This window comes from Pseudopipra pipra, chromosome W (assembly GCF_036250125.1).
Source record: "Pseudopipra pipra isolate bDixPip1 chromosome W, bDixPip1.hap1, whole genome shotgun sequence".
NCBI classification, from domain to species: domain Eukaryota; kingdom Metazoa; phylum Chordata; class Aves; order Passeriformes; family Pipridae; genus Pseudopipra; species Pseudopipra pipra.
This window is the reverse complement of record NC_087580.1, coordinates 9922181-9941541: the sequence shown is the minus strand read 5'-3', so window position 1 is coordinate 9941541 and position 19361 is coordinate 9922181. Positions and strand designations below refer to the sequence as shown.

The following is a 19361-nucleotide window of genomic DNA, read 5'->3' as shown; positions in this document are numbered from 1 at the left end:
TCCAGGAACAGGTTGGTTGGGCTTCCCAGCCCCTCCCTGTTTCCCAGACTCTGGGGTGTTGCTGAGCACCTCGGCAGTGACAGGCACAGGCACGAGTGACGCCGGTGCCACGGGGCGGCAGCGCTCAACCCCCAGCACTGCTCCGGACTGCATCCCGGGAGCATCCCTGCCTGGGAGCATCCCTGCATCCCGGGAGCATCCCTGCCTGGGAGCATCCCTGCATCCCGGGAGCATCCCTGCCTGGGAGCATCCCTGCATCCCGGGAGCATCCCTGCCTGGGAGCATCCCTGCATCCCGGGAGCCTCCCTGCCTGGGAGCATCCCTGCATCCCGGGAGCATCCCTGCCTGGGAGCATCCCTGCATCCCGGGAGCATCCCTGCCTGGGAGCATCCCTGCATCCCGGGAGCATCCCTGCCTGGGAGCATCCCTGCATCCCGGGAGCATCCCTGCCTGGGAGCATCCCTGCATCCCGGGAGCATCCCTGCCTGGGAGCATCCCTGCATCCCGGGAGCATCCCTGCCTGGGAGCATCCCTGCATCCCGGGAGCATCCCTGCCTGGGAGCATCCCTGCATCCCGGGAGCATCCCTGCATCCTGGGAGCATCCCTGCATCCCGGGAGCATCCCTGCCTGGGAGCATCCCTGCATCCCGGGAGCATCCCTCCCATCCGGAGCATCCCTGCCTGCGGAGCATCCCAGCCCCCAGAGCATGCCTGCCCCCGGAGCATCCCTGCCTGTGGAGCATCCCTGCATCCCGGGAGCATCCCTGCCTGCGGAGCATCCCTGCCTGCGGAGCATCCCTGCCTCCGGAGCATCCCTCCTATCCAGAACATCCCTCCCATCCGGAGCATCCCTGCTCCGGAGCATCCCTCCTATCCGGAGCATCCCTCCTATACAGAGCATCCCTGCCTGTGGAGCATCCCTCCTATCCGAAGTATCCCTGCCTGGGAGCATCCCTGCCTGTGGAGCATCCCTCAGATCCAGAGCATCCCTGCCTCCGGAGCATCCCTGCCTCCGGAGCATCCCCTAGCCAGGAGCACCCCCAGCCAGCCCCAGAGTGCTGGGAGCACCCTGCTCTGGGAGCTGGGACAGAGCCAGGGCCAGCTTGCAGGTTTTTAGTTGGATTTTGTTCCTATAACCCCAGTCACGATTTTGACAGTAGGATTTTCTCAGCATTCCTAATTTTGAGGGATGGTCACAGAAATGCCTCAGTTTTCTCCCTGGCAGGTTCCTTTCTCTGGTGTCAGGATTCTCTGTTGTGCCCCCCCCCAGAGCTGTCCTTCTGCTCAGTGTAGCCCTCATTTCCCCTCTGCTTTTCCACCCAGAGTTATCCATCTTTCCTTGCACCCCTGGACGCAGCAGGTCCTCCCACATTTTGGCCGGCAGGGCCAGTTTTTGTGGCTGTCCCAGCGTTCCCCTCTCCCTGCTCCTCCCCAGCTCCCTTGGTTTCCAGCCGGGATGATCCAGAGAAGGAGAGATTCCTCTGTTGGATCGAGCCCGGGCTGAGTGGCTGATAAAAAGCAGCGATTCTTGCTGAGGACCGACTTTAACCTTGGCAGGGCTCCGTGTCCGGGAGCAGGGAGGGCACAGCGGGGGCAGGGAAGTTTTCCCGGAGGTTGCCCCGGTGCCCGACTGTTAAAGGCTGCGGAGCTCCTTCTGTGTGAGCGACGAGGGGGCATCGGCAGCGAAAAGGGGGGGTCCGGCCCCTCCCCCACCCCCGGGGGAGATCCTCGAGGCCCCTCCCCCACCCCGAGGGGACCCTCCCCAGCTTTTGGGGGGCCCCTGACCCTCCCCCACCCCTGCGATGACCCTCCCCAGCCCCTCCCCCACCCCAAGGGAGACCCATCCTGCCCCTCCCCCAGCCTCCCCAGCCCCTCCCCCACCTCAAGGGACGCCACCCAGCCCCTCCCCCACCCTCCCCAGCCCCTCCCCCACTTTTCCCCCCTGTAGATGGTCGAGAAGGGTGGAGGGGCCCCTCCCCCACCCAGGGGCACCGGGGGGGAGGGGCCTAGGGGTGTCCTTGGGGGTCATTAGAGGGGTCATGAGGGTCAACTGGGGGTCATTTGGGGTCAGAGGGGTCATTTGGGGTCAGGGGGGTCATTTGGGGGGGCCCAGGGGTCATGGGGGTCAACTGGGGGTCATTTGGGGTCAGGGGGTCATTTGGGGGGTCCCAGGGGTCATGGAGGTCAATTGGGGGTCATTTGGGGTCAGGGAGTCATTTGAGGGGTTCCAGAGGTCATGGAGGTCAATTTGGGGTCATTTGGGGTCAGGAGGATCGGGGGGGTCCCTGAGGCAGTCCCTGGGGGGTAATGGGGGGTCACAGGGGTCATGAGGGGTCACAAAGGGTCAGGGGGGTTGGGGGGGTCTGGGGGGTCATTTGTGGTCATTGAGGGTCATTTGGGGTCAGGGAGGGTCATTGGGGGTCATTTGGGGTCAAGGGTTGTCAGTGCAGAGTCGTGAGGGCCGATAAAGACACAAGGAGTCAGTTGTGTGCAGGAAAGATGTCTCTTTTTCTTATTTTCTCAGCTGCTTTTTTATCCCCCTCGCTGGCAGCAAGCAGGGTCCTTATTTTAGGCAAGCAAGCCACAGCCTTTCCATTGGCTGGGTTCTCTGGGCGACACATTTGGCAAAGCTCAAGGCCTTATTGCAGTTCCCACATCCTGGGCCCACCAACTTTCCAGCCTGCCTTTGTTTTCTCCCTTAGGGCTGCGTCCTGACTTCCTCCTCATCAAGGATCCCCCGAAAGCTTCCCCAGTCGATATCTCCATCCTGGGAGCTGACAGACCCACTGCTGACCCCTTCAGCTGACCAGGGCTGCTCACGGGAAGCAGAGAACAAACCCTGCTGGCTTTTGTTCCTGCACTCACAAGTTTGGCTTCACTTTTGGCTTTAAATAAACTGCCTTAGCCCAACCCACCAGTTGTTTGTTTGCTTCCACCTCACTCTCTCCCCTGTCCTGCTGGGAAGGGCAGTGAGAGCGGCTGGGTGGGCACCTGGTGTCCAGCCAAGCTCACCCCACCCCAGTCCTTTCTGGTGCCCCAGCTGGGGCCAGATAAAGGCAGTTCTATAGAAGTATTGCATGCTCTAGTAAGAGCAGTTGTGGAATAGCAAGCTCTGGGGTGGCACACGGAGTTTGCTGGCTGCACTGCTCCTCACTAGGTTTTGCTCAGCTTTGGGAACACACCAATCTAAACAAGGGCTCCGTGCTTTGCTTTTACACCAATGGCCTTGTTCTGCTGGGGGAGTTATCTTTTGGGGAGCTTTCTGGAACAAAGGAGAAATACCCCCTTCCCCCTCCCTGGCATTGCTACCAATGGCTTTATAATGATGTCTCCTGCACTCCCTGCTAACCCTTATGGGAGCTGGTTGGTGATATTACTGTTACTAACTAATACTGTCAGCACAGGGCAGAGTTCTTGGAACCTGGTGTTGTCCTGGTGGAGGAGAAAACAAACTTTAGGTGGTGATATATTGGGAGGCACCCTGAGGTGCCCAGTTCCTGGCTGCCAGGGTGTGTGGAAGGACCTGGGCAGGTTACCAGGGCGTTTGACCCCTCCCATGACCTGGGACTTCACACCTGAACAGGTATTGGACCCTGGCAAACTGACCCGTCACCTGATGGAAGGGGGCCTTGCCCACCCCAGTCAAAACCAGCAGCTTCTTGCCCTGTCCTGGGGCCTGGCCTGTGCTTATGGAGCCACAGTTATTATAATTATAATTTTTATAATATGTCTTCATAATATTTAGGAAGATTTACTGTTAAGATAGACTAACATAAGAGAGATAATACTATATTTACATATTATAATAATTATATTTATAGGGCACATCGATAGGTTCTTTCAGTTAGGTGATAATTGTAGAATAGAAGAGAGAAGATTAGTAAGATTTATTGTTACACACAGGATTATTCCAAAACAACCCAAAGATGGCTTAAGTCAATTAACTAGTTTAATTAGTTAATTAGGCTGGTTAAGTCAGCATGCCTGTAATAAATGTGGATAGAGCCTTCCTTAATCTTCGTTTGCGAAGCCCAGCCATGATGAGGCTAGTTAAGTAATTAAATAATAAAATTACAATATGTAGTTATAATATTTATAATATTATAATATGTAGTTATATTATTTAGATAGACTATTTTAGATTAACTATGAAGACAGAGTTACATAAGAAAGGTAATAGTGTATTTACATATTAAAATATGTAAATTTCTTACATAATAAAATTTACATATAAAAGTATAAAATTATAGTAAAATAATAAAATTATAACATGCACGTATATGCATATATTATATATATTGTATATATTTTTAATGCATATTATGTGTATATATGTGCATATAGTGTTCAAATTACCCTGGTATTACTCTGTTCCCCATTGCTGGCAAAATCCTGGCAAGAATACTCTTGAACAGACTAATACCTGCTAGAGCAGAAGGAATTCTACATGAAAGCCAATGTGGTTTCAGAGCCAACAGGAGCCCCACAGACATGGGATTTGTTCTCAGACAACTGCAAGAGAAGTGCAGGGAACAGAACAAAGGTCTCTCTGGAACCTTTGTTGAGCTCACCAAGACTTTTGATACTGTGAGCAGAAAAGGTCTGTGGAAGATTTTGGAACATTTACATTGTCCCCCCAGGTTCCTTAAAATGATCATCTCACTCCATGAGGATCAGCACGGCCAAGTCAGATATGGCAATGCACTCTCTGAGCCCTTTCTAATATCCCATGGTGGGAAACAAGGCAGTGTTCTCGCACCAACTCTGTTCACAATCTTTGTCAGCAGGATGCTCCAAAGGGCCACGGCAGACCTCGATGAAGAAGGTGGGATCTACATCCCATATCGTACCCATGGAAGCCTTTTCAACCTAAGGCGACTGAAGGCCCACACCAAGACCTTAAACCATCTTGTCCGGGAGCTGCTTTACGCTGATGCCGCCGCCCTCGTGGCTCACACAGTGGCAGCTCTGCAGCGTTTAACATCCTGCTGTGCTGAGGCTGCTGAGCTCTTTGGGCTGGGCGTCAGCTTGAAGAAGACACAAGTTCTCTATCAACCTGCACCTCAGGAAGGCTTCCATCACCCCACATCACCATTGGCCAATCAGAGCTCAAATCAGTCCAGCAGTTTAATTACCTGGGGGGCCTCATCTCCTCGGACGGTGAGATTGACGGAGAGACAGACAACAGGTTAGCAAAGGCATCGAGAGCTTTCGGAAGGCTCCATCAAAGAGATTGGCGAAATAAACACCTGAAGAAAAGTACCAAGATCAGTGTTTACAGAGCCATAGTGCTGTCTGCTCTCTTCTATGGATCTGAATCGTGGGTCATCCACCGCCACCACCTGCGGCTCCTCGGACGCTTCCATCAACGCTGTCTCCACACAATCCTAAACATCCCCTGGTCAGATGATGTGACCAATACGTCTGTTCTAGAACAGGCAGCAGGCACAAGCATTGAGGCCATGTTGCTGAGAACACAGCTGAGCTGGGCAGGGCACGTCTCCAGGATGAAGGACCAACCACCGCCTCCCGAAGGTCCTGCTTTATGGGGAACTTGCCACCGGCTGCCGCGAGAGAGGAGCCCCAAAGAGGAGATACAAGGACTGCCTGAAACAACATCTCACCCTTGGTCATATTGATCAACAGAACTGGTCTACTCTGGCCTCCAATCAGGAGGTCTGGAGACACACCATCTGTAACGCTGCTGCTCCCTTTGAGAGCGCAGCAGGATCACTCTCAAGGAGAAAAGACAACGAAAGAATTGTGCCTTGCAGAATTTACCACCTAAGGAGTCTTTCTGCTGTGCCTTTTGCAACCGAACGTGTCTATCTCGTATTGGCCTCTTTAGCCACCAGCGTGCTTGTAACAAATGTGGGTAGAGCCCTTCCCAAATCATCATTGGTGAAGCCCGGCCATGATGACAACTCCCATAAAGCTTCGTGGCCCCACTGAGCCCCATTATAGCAGCTCTTGCAGCCCCCCCACGTTCCCCCCAGCCCCCAAATGCCACCCAAGTGCCCCCCTCTGGCCTCCAAATGCCCCATAAGTTCCTCGTAATCGCCCCTCTGGGCCTTCAATTGCCCCCTAAATGTCCCTTTGAGCCCCCAAAACCCCCCTCATTTTAAACCCCCCGACTTCCTGGACTACAACTCCCGTCATGCCCCGCGCTCACTAGAGCTCCTTATATGCGGGACTACAACTCCCATAAACCTTCGCGGCCCCTTTGAGCCCCATTATAGCGGCGTTTGCAGCCCCCCCCCAAAGTTCCCCTCAGCCCCCCCACAAAGTTCCCCTCAGCCCTCCAAATGCCCCACTCAGGCCTCCAAATGCCCGTAAATTCCTCATAATCTGGGCCTTCAACTGCCCCCTAAGTGTCCCCTTGAACCTCCCCAAACCCCCCTCATTGGGCCCTGTTATAGCGCCCCTTCCTGGACTGCAACTCCCGTCACGCCCCGCGCCGTCCATAGAGCCCCATTGCGGCTCTCTCCTCTCGAACTACAACTCCCGTGATGCCCCGCGGCGGTTTTGGCGCGCTTTCCGTCCGCCCTCACGAAAGGCCGCCCTGATGGCGGCGGCTCTGGACAACTGGCTCCGCACCGAGATGGAGCTGCAGCCCCCCGCCGTCCCCCCCCCGGCCGTGCTCCGCAGGTCGGGCCCCCCCTCGGGATCCCCCCTGAACACCCCCGGGGCCGGGGAGCTGCGGGGGAGCCCCAGGAGGGACCCCCCGGCCACGGGCTGGGACCACCCTGAGGGGGGCATTTGGGCTCTGAGGGATCTCGGGGGGCTTTGGGGTCCCCTTGAGGGGTCCTGGGGGTCTTTGGAGGGGATTTGGGGTCCCCTTGAGGGGTCCTCGGGGTCTTTTGAGAAGGTTTTGGGTCCTCTTGAGGGGTTCTGGGGGGTCTTTGGAGGGGGTTTGGGGTCCAACTGAGGGGTCCTGGGAGTCTTTAGAGGAGGTTTGGGGTCCAATCGAGGGATCCTGGGGGGCTTTTGAGGGGTCCTGAGGGGGCTCTGGGGGTCCCTTGAGGAGGGTCGGGGGGTCCTTGGGTGGTTTTAGGGTCCCTTGGGGTAATTTTGGAGTCCCTGGTTGGGTTCTGGGGTCTCTTGGGGTTATTTTGGGGGTTCTGTGGAAATTTTGGAGTCCCTGGGGGTAATTTTAGGGCCCCTGGGGGGGTCCCTGGGCGGGTTGGGGTCTCTGGGTTAGTTTGAGATCATTTTGGGGTCCCCTCTTATTCCCCCCCCAGACTCTGCTCCGGCCCCGGGGCCCCGGTTTGGGAATTCATCATCCGCCACGTCAAGAACTCCAGGTGAGGGGGGAGACCCCAAAAAACCCCCGGGGGGGATCCCCAAAATCTGGGGGGTCCCCAAAAATCGGGGAGACCCCAAAACCCCCCTGGAGGGAACCCAAAACCCTCCTTGGGAGAGGCCTGAAACCCCCCTGGGGGGGCCCAAAATCCCCCCTGGGGGGGTCCCCAAAATTTGGGGGGTCCCAAAATTCAGGGGGAGAGCCCAAAAAAACCCCTGGGGGGTCCCTAAAATCTGGGGGGTCCCCAAAAATCGGGGAGACCCCAAAACCTCTCTGAGAGGGCCTCAAAACCCTCCCCAGGAGGGCCCTATAACCCCCTAAAATTGGGGGAACCTGAAATTTGGGGAGTCCCCAAAATTTGGGGAGGGTCCAAAATTAAGGGGGAGACCCCAAAAAAACCCCTGGGGGGTCCCCCAAAATTTGGGGGGTCCCCAAAAATCGGGGAGATCCCAACTCCCCCCAGGGGGGCCCCAAAACTCTCCCCAGGGAGGGTCCTGAAACCCCCCAAAATTGGGGGAGAAACCCCAAAACCCCCCCTGAGGGGGGGTCCCTAAAATTTGGGGGCGGTCCCAAAATTTGGAGAGGTGTCTCAAAATGTAGGGGGGTGTCCCTAATTTTGGGGTGTCCCCACAGGAACGTGAAGAAGATTCGGGGGAACCTGCTCTGGTATCCAGAATTTTGGGGCACTGGGGGGGCTAAAAATTGGGGAAAAAAATTTGGGAAGGTACCCAAAATTTGAGGGAAACCTCCATTATTTGGGGAGGGGTCCCCGAAATTGGGGGGAAGGGGCCAAAAATTTGGGGGAGGGGGGGAAGGAAAATTTGGGGGCTCCTAAAATTTTTGAGGGAGGTCCTAAAAATTTGGGAGGGGTCCTAAAAGTAGGGAGGGGTCCCAAAAATTGAAGGCAGTCCCAAAAATTTGGGGGGGGCCCTCAAAATTTGGGGGGAAGGTGCCAAAAATTGGGAGTCCTAAAAATTTGGGGGGGAGGGAGGAGGAAATTTGGGGGGGAGGGAGGAGGAAATTTGGGGGCTCCTGAAATTTTTGGGGGAGATCCCAAAAATTTGGGGGAGGGGCCAAAATTGTAGGGGGTCCCAAAATTTGGGGGGTTTCACCCCAAATTTTGGGATCCCCCCCAAAAAAAATTGTTCCTTAACTTGAGTTCAGGTACCAACAGGAGCTCGAGGTGAGGGGGGGGACCCCAAATTTTGGGGGGGGGGGTTGGGGGGTCCCAAAATTTGGGAGGGTCCCCCAGATTTTGGGGGTTGTCCTGAAAATTAGGGGGGGATTTGGGGCTGATTTTTAGGGGCATTTGGGTTAATTTGGGTTAATTTTGGGGGTTCCTGGGGTTGATTTTTGGGGGAATTTGGGTGGAATTTGGGACTGAGTAATTTTGGGTGAATTTGGGTTGAATTTGGGGCTGTTCTTTGGGCAAATTTGGGGCTTATTTTTGGGTGAATTTGCTTTGAATTGGGGATTGATTTTTGGGTGAATTGGGGTTGAATTTGGGGCTCACTTTTGGGTTAATTTGGGGTGAATTTGGGTTGAATTTGGGGTTGATTTTTGGGTTAATTTGGGTGGGATTGGGGGCTCATTTTTGGGTTAATTTGTTGCAAATTTGAGACTCATTTTTGGGTTAATTTGGGTGGGATTTGGGACTGATTTTTGGGTGAATTTTGGGTAAATTTGGGGCAGATTTTTGGGTCATTTTGGGATCAATTCTGGGTTAATTTGGGTTGAATTTGGGGTGATTTTTGGGTTAATTTGGGCCGAATTCAAGCCAGTTTGGGGTGTTTTGGGTTCATTTGGTTTTTGGGGTCCCCAGAGCTCATTTTTGGGGTGGTTTGGGCGGATTTTGGGTTAATTTTGTGTAGATTTGGCTCATTTTTGGATCAATTCTGGGTTAATTTGGGGTGATTTTGGGGTTAATTTGGGCCAGACTGGGGTTCAGTTTGGGGGGTTTGGGGCTTCCTTGGGTTTTGGGGTCCCCAGAGCTCATTTTTGGGGTTATTTGGGTAGTTTTTGAGTTAATTTGGGGTGGATTTGAGTCATTTTTGGGGTGTCCCCCCCAGACCGCGGTTAGTCCTCCGGGCCGCCAGGGGGCGCTGCGCGAGGCGGTGTCGCGCATGCGCGCCGAGGTGCGGCGCATGGACCAGGCGCTAGGGGGCGCTCAGGAGGCGGCGCTGCGGCTCGGTGAGTCCGCCCGGAAACCGCGGCCGCGCACGAACGTTCCGCCCCCAAACCCGACCCCAAAGGGGCCCTTTTGGGGTCCCCTTGAGGAATCCTGGGGGTTTTTTGAGAGGGTTTGGGGTCCTGAGGCTCTTTTGAGGGGTCCTGAGGGGGCTTTGGGGGTCCCTTGTGGAGGGTTGGGGGGTCCTTGGGTGGTTTTGGGGTCCCTTGGGGTGATTTTGGGGGTCCTGGAGCCATTTTAGGGGTTCCCTGAGGGCCCCAAACCCTCCGTTGGGGTTCCTTGACCTTTCCAAGGGCCCTTTTTGGGGTGCCAAGCCCCATTTTGGGGTTTCTGACCCCATTTTAGGGTCCCTAGCCTCCCATTTTTTGGGGTCTCTGACTCCCATTTTTGGGGTCTCTGACCCCCATTTTTGGAGTCCTAAGCTCCGTTTTGGGGTCCCCGACCCCCCTTTTTGGTGTCTCTGATCCCATTTTTGGGCTCCCAACCCCCATTTTGGGGTCTCTGATCCCATTTTTGGGGTCCCTGACCCCCATTTGGGGGTCTCTGGTCCCATTTTTGGGTCCCTGACCCCCATTTTGGGGTCTCTGAATCCCCTTTCCCCCTCTCTTCCCCCAGAGGAGTCGCTGAGGGCGGGGCAGAGCCGCTTGTGGGCGGAGCGTCGCCGGGGGGCGGAGCTTCGCCTGCTGGGGGCAGAGCTGGCACCAGAGGGGCTGCGGGGCCTCCAGGGGGCACTGAGGGTGCCCCGGGACAGGTGAGGGGGTGGGGCCTGCAAGGGGGCAGGGCTTCTGAGGGGAGTGGGTGGGGCTAATTGTGGTGGGTGGGGCTTCCTTGTTACAGTGGGGAAGGGAGTGGAGCTTCCTAAGGGGTGTGGCCTAAGAAGTGGGTGGGGCTTCAATGGGGAAGGGGTGGGGCTATGTGGGGTGGGTGGGGCTTGCATGTTGTGCTGGGAAAGGGGTGGAGTTTCATGGGGTGGGCAGGGCTTCATGGGGTGAGTGGGACCTGGGGAGGGAGTGGAGCTTCCATGGGGAGGGGGTGGAGCTTTCTTCAGGGGTGGGGCTTTGTGGGGTGGGTGGGGCTTGGGAAAGGGGTGGAGCTTGTTTATGGCAGGTGTGGTTCCCAAGGGGGTGAGGCTTGGGGAGGGGGTGGAGTTTCCATGAAATGATGGGGAAGGGGTGGGGCTTCCTGGAAGGGAGGTGGAGCTTCTTGGTGTGGGCGTGGCCACCTGGGTGGGTGTGGCATATGTTGCCAGGGGCTGGGCTTTCCCAAGTGGGCGTGTCCTCCCCAGGCCCCACCGCACAAGGGTGGAACTTTCAGCTGCCATGGCAATGGGGGCGGAGCCTGAGGTGCTGGTGAGTTTGGGGGCGTGGCCTGCAGTAGGAGTGGCCTTTCTGGGTGGGTGTGGCTTGTGCTGGGAGAGTGTGGCCTCCCTGACAGGCCCCGCCCACCCCCAGGCCTCGATCCGGAGCCTGTGCATGAGCAGGGAGGGGGAGGAGTTCCTGGAGCCCCGTCCACCAAACAGGTAAGCCCCGCCCCTGCCTCCTGGCCACACCCAGCTGCCTGTCAATCATCCATCAATCAATGCCTGAGCTGTCAATCATTCCAGGGATCCACAGGAGCTCCGCAAGGATTGGCTGGAAAAGGCTGAGGTGGGCGGGGCTTGGGCAGGGTGGGCGGGGCCTCAAGTTTGGAGCTGAATTTGGGGGGAATTTGGGGCTCGTTTTTGGCTCAATTTGGGTGGTATTTGGGGCTCATATTTGGGTTGGATTTGGGGCTGATTTTTTGGTCAAATTGAGTGGGATTTGAGGCTTATTTTTGGGTGAATTTGGGTGGGATTTGTGGCTCGTTTTTGGGTGTAATTTGGGCTGAGTTTTGATTGAATTTGTGTTGAATTTGGGGCTCATTTTTGTGCCAAATTGGGTGGGATTTGAGACTCATTTTTGGTTGAATTTAGGGTGAATTTGGGGCTCATTTTTGGGTCAATTTGAGTGGGATTGGGTGAATTTGGGTGAATTTGGGTTGAATTTGGGGTTGATTTTTGGGTGAATTTGGGCGGGATTTGGAGCCATTCCCCAAGTGGGTGTGTCCTGCTGCCAGGTGGGCGTGTCCCACTGCCGGGTGGGCGTGTCCCCTGTGCGGCCCCACCCCCCGTGACGCTCAGCGCCCCCCGCAGGCCGAGCTGGACCGGTACCACCCCGAGGAGGTTCTGTGGGCATTGGAGGCTCTGGCCAATCACAGCACGAGGTGGGCGTGGCCTCTGTGTGGGCATGGCATGTGGGTGGGTGTGGCCTAGAGAGGCTGGAGGTTGTGGCTGGGAATGGGAGTGAAGGGGTGTGGCCAAGGGGTGGGGCCTAAGGGAGAGGGTGTGGCCAAGGGTTTAGGGGTGGGGCTTAACAGAAGGAGTGTGGCCAAGGAATTGAGGGTGGGGTTTAAGGGAAAGGGTGTGGCTGAAGATTTGGGGGTGGGGCTTAATGTGGGAGTGTGGTCAAAGGCTTGAGGTGAGGCTTGAGGAAGTGGGTGTGGCCACAGATTTGGGGGCAGGGCCTGCAGGAGTAGGGGCGGTGGCCAAGGAAGGGGGTGGGGCTTAACTGGGGGAGTGGCCACAGCTTGGGGTGTGGTTTCCTAAAGGGGGCATGGCTAATGGTTTTAGGGGTGGGGCTTAAATGAGAGACCAATGGACAGCTGGGGGAGGGGCTTATGGCCTCAGGGGTGGAGCTTCCAGCTGGGGGTGGGGCCAGGAGGAACGGGGGGGGTGGGGCTTGTGGCTGCAGGTGTGGCCTTGGGGAAAGGGGCGTGGCCTGAATGAGGTCTTCCATTGCAGGGTGAGGCCAAGCCCCGCCCCTTCACCTGAGGCTCCACCCACCACAAAGGAGCTCATCCAGGTGAGGTTTTGGGGGGTCCAGGGGGGATTTTGGGGGGTCTGTGCGGATTTTGGGGTGGTCAAAGGTCATTTTGGGGGGGTTATGGGGAATTTTGGGGGGTCAAGGGTCATTTTGGAGGGGTCAGGGGGGGTCTGAGGGGGCTTGGGGGGCTCAAGGGTCACTTGGGGGGGTTCATGAGGGATTTTGGGGGCTCTGAGGGGGATTTTGGGGGTTGAAGGGGGATTTTGGAGGGGACTTGAAGGGGAAAGGGGGGATTTTGGGGTGTTTTGGGGTGGATTTTGGGGGGTCAAGGGTCATTTTGAGGGGTCTGGGGGGGATTTTGGGGGGTCTGGGGGAGTTTTGTGGGGTCAAGGGTCATTTGGGAGGTTTGTGGGTCATTTTTGGGGGTTCTGGGAGGGATTTTGGGGGAGTTTTGAGAGCTCCTGGGTGGATTTTAGGGGCTCCTGGGTGAACTTTGGGGGCTTCTGAGTGGATTTTGGGGGGTCCTGGCTGCATTTCCAAGGAAGTTGGGGCCATTTTGGGGGTAATTTTGGGGTCTCCTCTAATGTTGGGGTCTCTTTGCCCCCCCAGGAGTGTTGGATGCTCGTGGGGGGGATTTGGGGGTCGTTGCCCCCCCTCATTTTCCAACTCAACCAACTCCAGCGGAGCCTCAACGAGCTGGTCCCAAAACTGGGGGGGGACCCCAACATCAGGTACCCCCAAAATCCCTCTGGGACCCCCAAATCCACCCCTGGGACCCCAAAAACCTCCCCTGGGGCCCCCAAAAACCATCCTGGGACCCCCAAAACCCCACCCTTAGACCCCCAAAATTCATCCTGGGACCCCCAAAATCCCTCCTGGGACCCCAAATCCCACCTGTGACCCTCAAAATCCACCCCTGGGACACCCAAAAACTCCTCTATGACCCCCAAAACTCCTCTGGGACCCCCAAAACCCCACCCTTAGACCCCCAAAATTCATCCTGGGACCCCCAAAATCCCTCCTGGGACCCCAAATCCCATCTGTGACCCTCAAAATTCACCCCTGGGACCCCCAAATCCACCCTGGGAACCCAAAATCTACTCTGGGACTCCCAAAATCTATTCTGGGACTCCCTAAATCCCACCCTGGGACCCCTCAAAACCTCACCTGGGACCCCCAAAATCTCTCCTAGGACCCCAAATCTAACCTGGGATCTCCAAATCCACCCTGGGAACCCAAAAATCCCCCTGGGACCCCCAAATCCTCTTCTGGGACCCCCAAAATCTACTCTGGGACCCCCAGAATCCACCCTGGGACCCAAAATCCACCCTGGGACCTCCAAATCCCCCTCAGGACCCCCCAAATCCCACCTGGGACCCTCCAAATCCCCCCTTGGAACCCCCAAATCCACCCTGGGACCCCAAAAACCTCCCCTGGGGCCCCCAAAAACCATCCTGGGACCCCAAAAACCTTTCCTGGGGCCCCCAAAAACCATCCTGGGACCCCTCAAATTCCCCCCTGGGACCCCCGAAACTCCTTCTGGGATCCCCTAAACCTTTCCTGGAACCCCCAAAACCCACCCTGGGACCCAAAAATCCCCCCTGGAACTCCCAAAATCCATCCCTAGGAATCCCCCAAATCCACTCTGGAACCCCCAAATTCCCACCTGGGACCCCAAAAACTCATTCTGGGACCCCCAACCCCCCCTGGGAACCCAAAACCTCCCTGGGACCCCCAAAATCCACCCTGGGACCCCACAATCCCCCACTGGGAACCCAAAATCCACCCTGGGACCCCAAAATCCCTCACTGGGAACGCAAAATCCACTCTGGGACCCCAAAATCCACTCTGGGACCCCCAGAATCCACCCTGGGACCCCAAAATCCACTCTGGGACCCCCAGATCCACTCTGGAACCCCCCAACCCCCCCCCGGGACCCTCAAATTGCCCCTTGGACCCCCCAAACCCCCCCAAGTCCCCCCCAAACCCTCCCAGACCCCCCAAAATCTGCCCTAAACCCCCCAGGACCCCCCAAATTTCCTCAAACCACCCCAGGACCCCCCAGATCCCTCCCAGACCCTCCCAGCCCCCCAAGGGCCCCCAGATCCCCCCTAACTTTGGGTCCCCCCTCCCCCCCAGGCTGGCCCTGACCCGGGCGTATCTGGGGGGGGTCCGGGGGTCCCTGACTCGGAGGGTGCAGGAGCTGAGGGGGGGTCTGGGGGACCCCCAAACCCCTCCCCTGGGGGTGCTCCGGCAGCGCCTGCGGCGGGGGAGGCGCAGAGTGGTGAGTCTGGGGGGGATTTGGGGGGGGCTGGGGAATTTTGGGGGGGTTGGGGAATTTTGGGGGGATTTGAGGGGGTTTAGGGGAGATTTGGGGGGTCCTGAGGGGAATTTGAGGGGTAATGGGGGAGTTTAGGGAGGATTTGGGCCACGTTGAGGGGGATTTGGGGGGACCTGGGGGAGTTTACGGGATCCTGGGGGAGTTTAGGGGAAATTTGGGAGGGATTTGGAGGGTCCTGGGAGGATTTGGGGGGATTTGGGGGGGGTTAGGGAGAATTTGGGGGGAGCGGGGGGGGTTAGGGAGGATTTGGGGGGTTTGGGGGGATCTGAGGGGGTTTAGGGGGACTTGAGGGGGATTTGGGAGGTCCTGGGGGGAATTTGGAGGGTCCTGGAGTAGTTTAGGGGGTCCGGGGGGGATTTGAGGGGGATTTGGGGGCTCCTGGGGGAGATTGGGGGGGTTTAGGGAGGATTTGGGGGGTCCTGGGGGAAGTTAGGGGGGATCTGGGAGATCTTGGGGAAGTTAGGGGGGATTTAGAGGGTCCTGGGGGAATTTGAGGGGGGTCTTGGGAGGTCCTGGGGGGAATTTGGGGGGGTCCTGAGGGAAATTTGGGGGTGATTTGGGGGTCCCAGGGGTGGATTTTGGGTGTCCCAGGGTGGGTTTTGGGTGTCCCAGGGGTATTTTGGGGGGTCCCAGGTGGGTTTTTGGGGTCCTGGGATTGTTTTTAGGTTTCCCAGGGTGGATTTTGAGGGTCCCAGGGTGGGTTTTGGGGGTCCCAGGTGGGATTTTCGGGGTCCCAGGGTGGATTTTGGGTTTCCCAGGTGGATTTTCGGGGTCCCAGAGCGGTTATTGGGGTTCCCAGGGTGGATTTTGGGGGTCCCAGGTTGGTTTTTGGGGGTCCCAGGGTGGATTTTGGAGGTCCTAGAGTGGTTTTTGGGGGTCCCAGGTGGTTTTGAGGGTCCCAGGGGTGTTTTTGGGGGGTCCCAGGTTGTTTTTTGGGGTTCTCAGGGTGGTTTTGGGAGATCCTGGGGGTGTTTTGGGGGTCCTGGGATTGTTTTTGGGGTTCCCAGAGTGATTTTTGTGGGTCCCAGGTTGGTTTTTGGGGTTCCCAGAGTGATTTTTGTGGGTCCCAGGTTGGGTTTTTGTGGGTCCCAGGTTAGGTTTTTGGGGCTCTCGGGTGGTTTTTGGGGCTCTCAGGTTGGTTTTTGGGGGTCCTGGGGGTATTTTGGGGGTCCTGCCTGTGTTTAGGGGGTCTCAGGTGATATTTTGGGGGTCCCGGGGTGTTTTTGGGGGGGTCCCAACCCCGCCCCTCCCCCGCAGCTCCAGCGGCAGCGGCGGCTGCGGCTCCTCAGCGCCGCCACCAGGGGGCGCCAAGCGCTGCTGCGGATCCTGCAGGGCCAGGTGAGACCAGTATGGACCAGTATGGACTGGTGTGGGGCAATATAGACCAGTACGGACCAGTATGGACCAGTATGAACTGGTGTGGGGCGGTGTGGGGCAATATAGACCAGTACGGACCAGTACGGACTGGTGTGGGGCGGTGTGGGGCAATATAGACCAGTACAGACCAGTATGGACCAGTATGGGCCAGTATGAGCTGGTGTGGGGCGGTGTGGGGCAATATAGAACAGTACGGACCAGTACGGACTGGTGTGGGGCGGTGTGGGGCAATATAGACCAGTACAGACCAGTATGGACCAGTATGAGGTGGTATGAGGCAATATAGACCAGTACAGACCAGTATGGGGTGGTATGGGGTAATATAGACCAGTACAGACCAGTATGAACCAGTATAGACGAGTACAGACTGGTATGGATCGGTATAAACCAGTATGAACTAGTATAGACCAGTACAGACCAGTATGGACCACTACAAACCAGTACAGACCAGTCCAAACCAGTCTGGACCAGTTCCCTCCCCCCGCAGTCCCTGACCCCGCCCCCGCGCTGTGATTGGCAGGTCCGTTCGGCAGCGGGGGCGGGGCCCAGCTCGGCCCCTCCCCTGCTGGAGAGGGAGGGGTGTCGCCGGCGCCTCGCACTGGGAGCACTGGGAGCACTGGGAGAGCCCCTCCCCCACCCGGGCCCCTCCCCCCTCGACTCTCTGAGGCGGAGCCTGGGATTGGGCCCCGAGCAGGTGGGGGAGGGGCTTTGGGGAAAGGGGGAGGGGCTTGAAAGGGAAGGGGCTTAAATGGAGGAGGGGCCAAGGGGGGGTGGGGGAGGGGATTGAATAAAGGAGGAGGGGCTTAAGTGTGGGGAGAGGGGCCAGATGGAGGGATGGGGGAGGGGCTCGAGGGGTGGGGGAGGGGCCAAATAAGGGTTTGAGGGAGGAGCTTAAAAGGGGAGGGATGGGTGGGATGGGGGAGGGGCCAAATGGGGGAGGGGCTTAAAAGAGGAGGGATTGGAGGGCTGGGGGAGGGGCAACCAGGGGTGAGGGAGGGGCTAAAGGGGGTGGAGCCAAAGGGACAAAAAAAGGCTTTAGGGGGACGGGCTTAGGGTCTGGGGAAGGGGCTGGAATGGTGGGGGAGGGGGTGGAATGGTGGGAGAGGGGCCTCAGGAGTTGGGGGAGGTGTCAAAAGTGGGCGGGGCCATGTGATTTTGAGACTGAGGGGAGGAGCTTTGTGGATGTGGGTGTGGCTCTGGTGTGGGTGTGGCCTGACCTCGTCCCTCCCCCTCCCTCCCCAAGCCCTTCCCCCTCCTGCTGCACCGCGTGGCCGAGCTCCGCCACGAACTCCGGAGGGCGGGGCTTCCCAAAAAGGGGGAGGGGCCTCCTCCTGCAAAGGAGGTGTGTCCCATCAGGCCACGCCCCTTCCTGGGCCCCACCCCTGAGCTGCTGCAGAGGCTGCGATTGGTCAGCGACAAGTGCCAGGAGTGTCTCGAGGGCTGGCCCCGCCTCCTGGACACCGTCAGCCAATGGTGAGCCGGGACATGACCCCCGGGGGCGGGGCATCACTGGGAGGGGGTGTGGCTTGATTATGTGTGATGTTTGGAGGCATGGCTTTAATTAGTGGGGGTGTGGCTTAATTAGGGGGTGTGGCTTCACCTTTAGGGTTGTGGCTTAATAGGAAGGGGTGTGGCCTAATTAAGGGGCAGCTCGATTAGGGTGGTTTAATTGGGAAGGGGTGTGGCTTGGTGGGGAGGGGGTGTGGTTTAACTAGAGTGGGTGTGGGTTAATTGATGAGGGGTGGGGCTTATTTCTGAGGGGGTGTGGCCTCATGATGGGTGTGTCTTGATTTGGGAGGGGGTGTGGCTTGATTGTGGTTGTGGTCTCAGTGGAGGTGTAGTTTCATTTTTAAGTGGGTGTGGTTTCATCAAAGTGGGCGTAGCTGAATTGGGAGGGGCGTGGCTTCAACTTGCAGGGTGTGGCTTTTAGGGCGTGGTTTAATTTTGGAGGGGTGTGGCTTCATTGGGAGGTGTGGCTGGTTTAGAGGAGGTGTGGCTTTTTCCTGGCTTGGCCACGCCTCCTCCTGGCTAAGCCACGCCCTCCAGGTGGGACCTCCCCGCCCAGCACATCCAGGCCACGCCCCCCGGCCGCATCCCGTTCTCCCATTGGCTGGAGCGCTGGAGGGGGGCGGTGCTGGCCTTGGCCACGCCCACACCAGAAGAAGAGGAGGAGCCAGCGGAGCCCCGCCCATGAGGGGGGAGAAGGTTCTGGTTGTCAATAAAGGTGTTGCAGATGAGGGGGTGTGGCCTGATGGGGCGTGGCCTGATGGGGTGTGGTCGGGGCAGGGCTTGAGGAGAGACCCAAAGTGTCCCCAGTCCCTCCCAGTTCCCCCCAGTGCTCCCAGTAACCTCCCAGTGCTCCCAGTAACCCCCCTGTGCCCCCCAGCGCTCCCAGTAACTCTCAAATCCCCCCCGGGACCCCCAAATTCCCCCCCAGGGACACAAAATCACCCCCCAAAGACCCCCCCAAATATTCCAAGACCCTCCTCAGGGTGTGGGAAGGGGGTCCCAGAGATCCAAGGGGGTCCCAAATGTTGGGGGGGGTCTCAGGTATTTGGGGGTGTCTGGGGGGGTCACCTGTGGGTGCTGGGGGGGGCCCAGGTGAGTTTTTTGGGGGGGTCTCAGGTGTGTTTGGGACATCAGGTCTACCCAGGTAACGGGGTACGGGGAGGGGCAGATTTTGGGGGGTCCCCGGGGTGTCTGGGGGGGTCCCAGAGATCCGGGGGGGCCCAAATTTTGGGGGGGGTCCGAGGGATCCGGGGGGGTTTGGGGGCAGGGGGGTCCTATTTTTGGGGCCCCAGTGCCCCAGCCCCGCCCGTTCCTTTGCTCAGCAATTAACGGGGGGGGCGGGACCAGAGCCGGAATTTGGGGAGGGGGAGGGGGAAGGGCCCCCAAATTCCTGGAATTTTGGGGTGGGGGAAGGGAGAGAAAGGATTTGGGGGAGGGGGGGTTCTGGGTGCCCCCCCTTCAATATTTGGGGGTCCTTGGGTGCCCCCCATCCCCATTTTTGGGGGTCTTTGGGTGACCCCCCCCATTTTGGGGTCCTTTTGTGCCCCTCCCCCCATTTGTCCCCTCCCCCATTTTGGGGTGTTTTTGGGTGACCCCCCCCCCCTCAATTTTGCGGGTCTTTGGATGACCTCTCCCATTTTTGGTGGTCCCCCCCGAGTGTCCCCAAGGACCCCAAAATTCCCCCCAGGGACCCCCGGAATTCCCCCCGCACCCCTAAAATCCCTCCAGGGACTCCAAAATCCCCCCCAGGGACTCCAAAATCCCTCCCAAGGACCCCAAAATCCCCTCCAGGAACCCCAAATT

General features: G+C 57.8%; 3 protein-coding genes across 8 annotated transcripts in view; 2 read left to right on the top strand and 1 right to left on the bottom strand.

Annotated features, from left to right (window-relative positions):
• Positions 1 to 19361, top strand: part of LOC135406023 (neurofilament medium polypeptide-like) — a 187087-nt gene that overhangs the window by 51178 nt on the left and 116548 nt on the right. The window lies entirely within an intron of this gene.
• LOC135406053 (TYRO protein tyrosine kinase-binding protein-like) overlaps positions 1 to 19361 on the bottom strand; it is a 47324-nt gene that overhangs the window by 20444 nt on the left and 7519 nt on the right. The window lies entirely within an intron of this gene.
• LOC135406006 (HAUS augmin-like complex subunit 5) overlaps positions 6517 to 19361 on the top strand; it is a 35907-nt gene continuing 23062 nt past the window's right edge. The window contains exons 1-17 of one of the 3 annotated variants that reach the window (XM_064640521.1): positions 6517 to 6648; positions 7242 to 7304; positions 7937 to 7969; positions 8468 to 8486; positions 9373 to 9493; positions 10107 to 10242; positions 10777 to 10840; positions 10943 to 11010; positions 11095 to 11137; positions 11662 to 11747; positions 12322 to 12370; positions 12941 to 13062; positions 14471 to 14615; positions 15930 to 16010; positions 16570 to 16743; positions 17293 to 17522; positions 18096 to 18286. In XM_064640521.1, coding sequence (XP_064496591.1) covers positions 6566 to 6648; positions 7242 to 7304; positions 7937 to 7969; positions 8468 to 8486; positions 9373 to 9493; positions 10107 to 10242; positions 10777 to 10840; positions 10943 to 11010; positions 11095 to 11137; positions 11662 to 11747; positions 12322 to 12370; positions 12941 to 13062; positions 14471 to 14615; positions 15930 to 16010; positions 16570 to 16743; positions 17293 to 17522; positions 18096 to 18243 — 1665 coding nt within the window. In that variant the 5' untranslated portion in view covers positions 6517 to 6565 and the 3' untranslated portion in view covers positions 18244 to 18286. Of the gene's footprint in view, positions 6649 to 7241; positions 7305 to 7936; positions 7970 to 8467; positions 8487 to 9372; positions 9494 to 10106; positions 10243 to 10776; positions 10841 to 10942; positions 11011 to 11094; positions 11138 to 11661; positions 11748 to 12321; positions 12371 to 12940; positions 13063 to 14470; positions 14616 to 15929; positions 16011 to 16569; positions 16744 to 17292; positions 17523 to 18095; positions 18907 to 19361 lie in introns of those variants that run through there. The other 2 variants (XM_064640520.1, XM_064640519.1) reach the window with 2 other exon arrangements.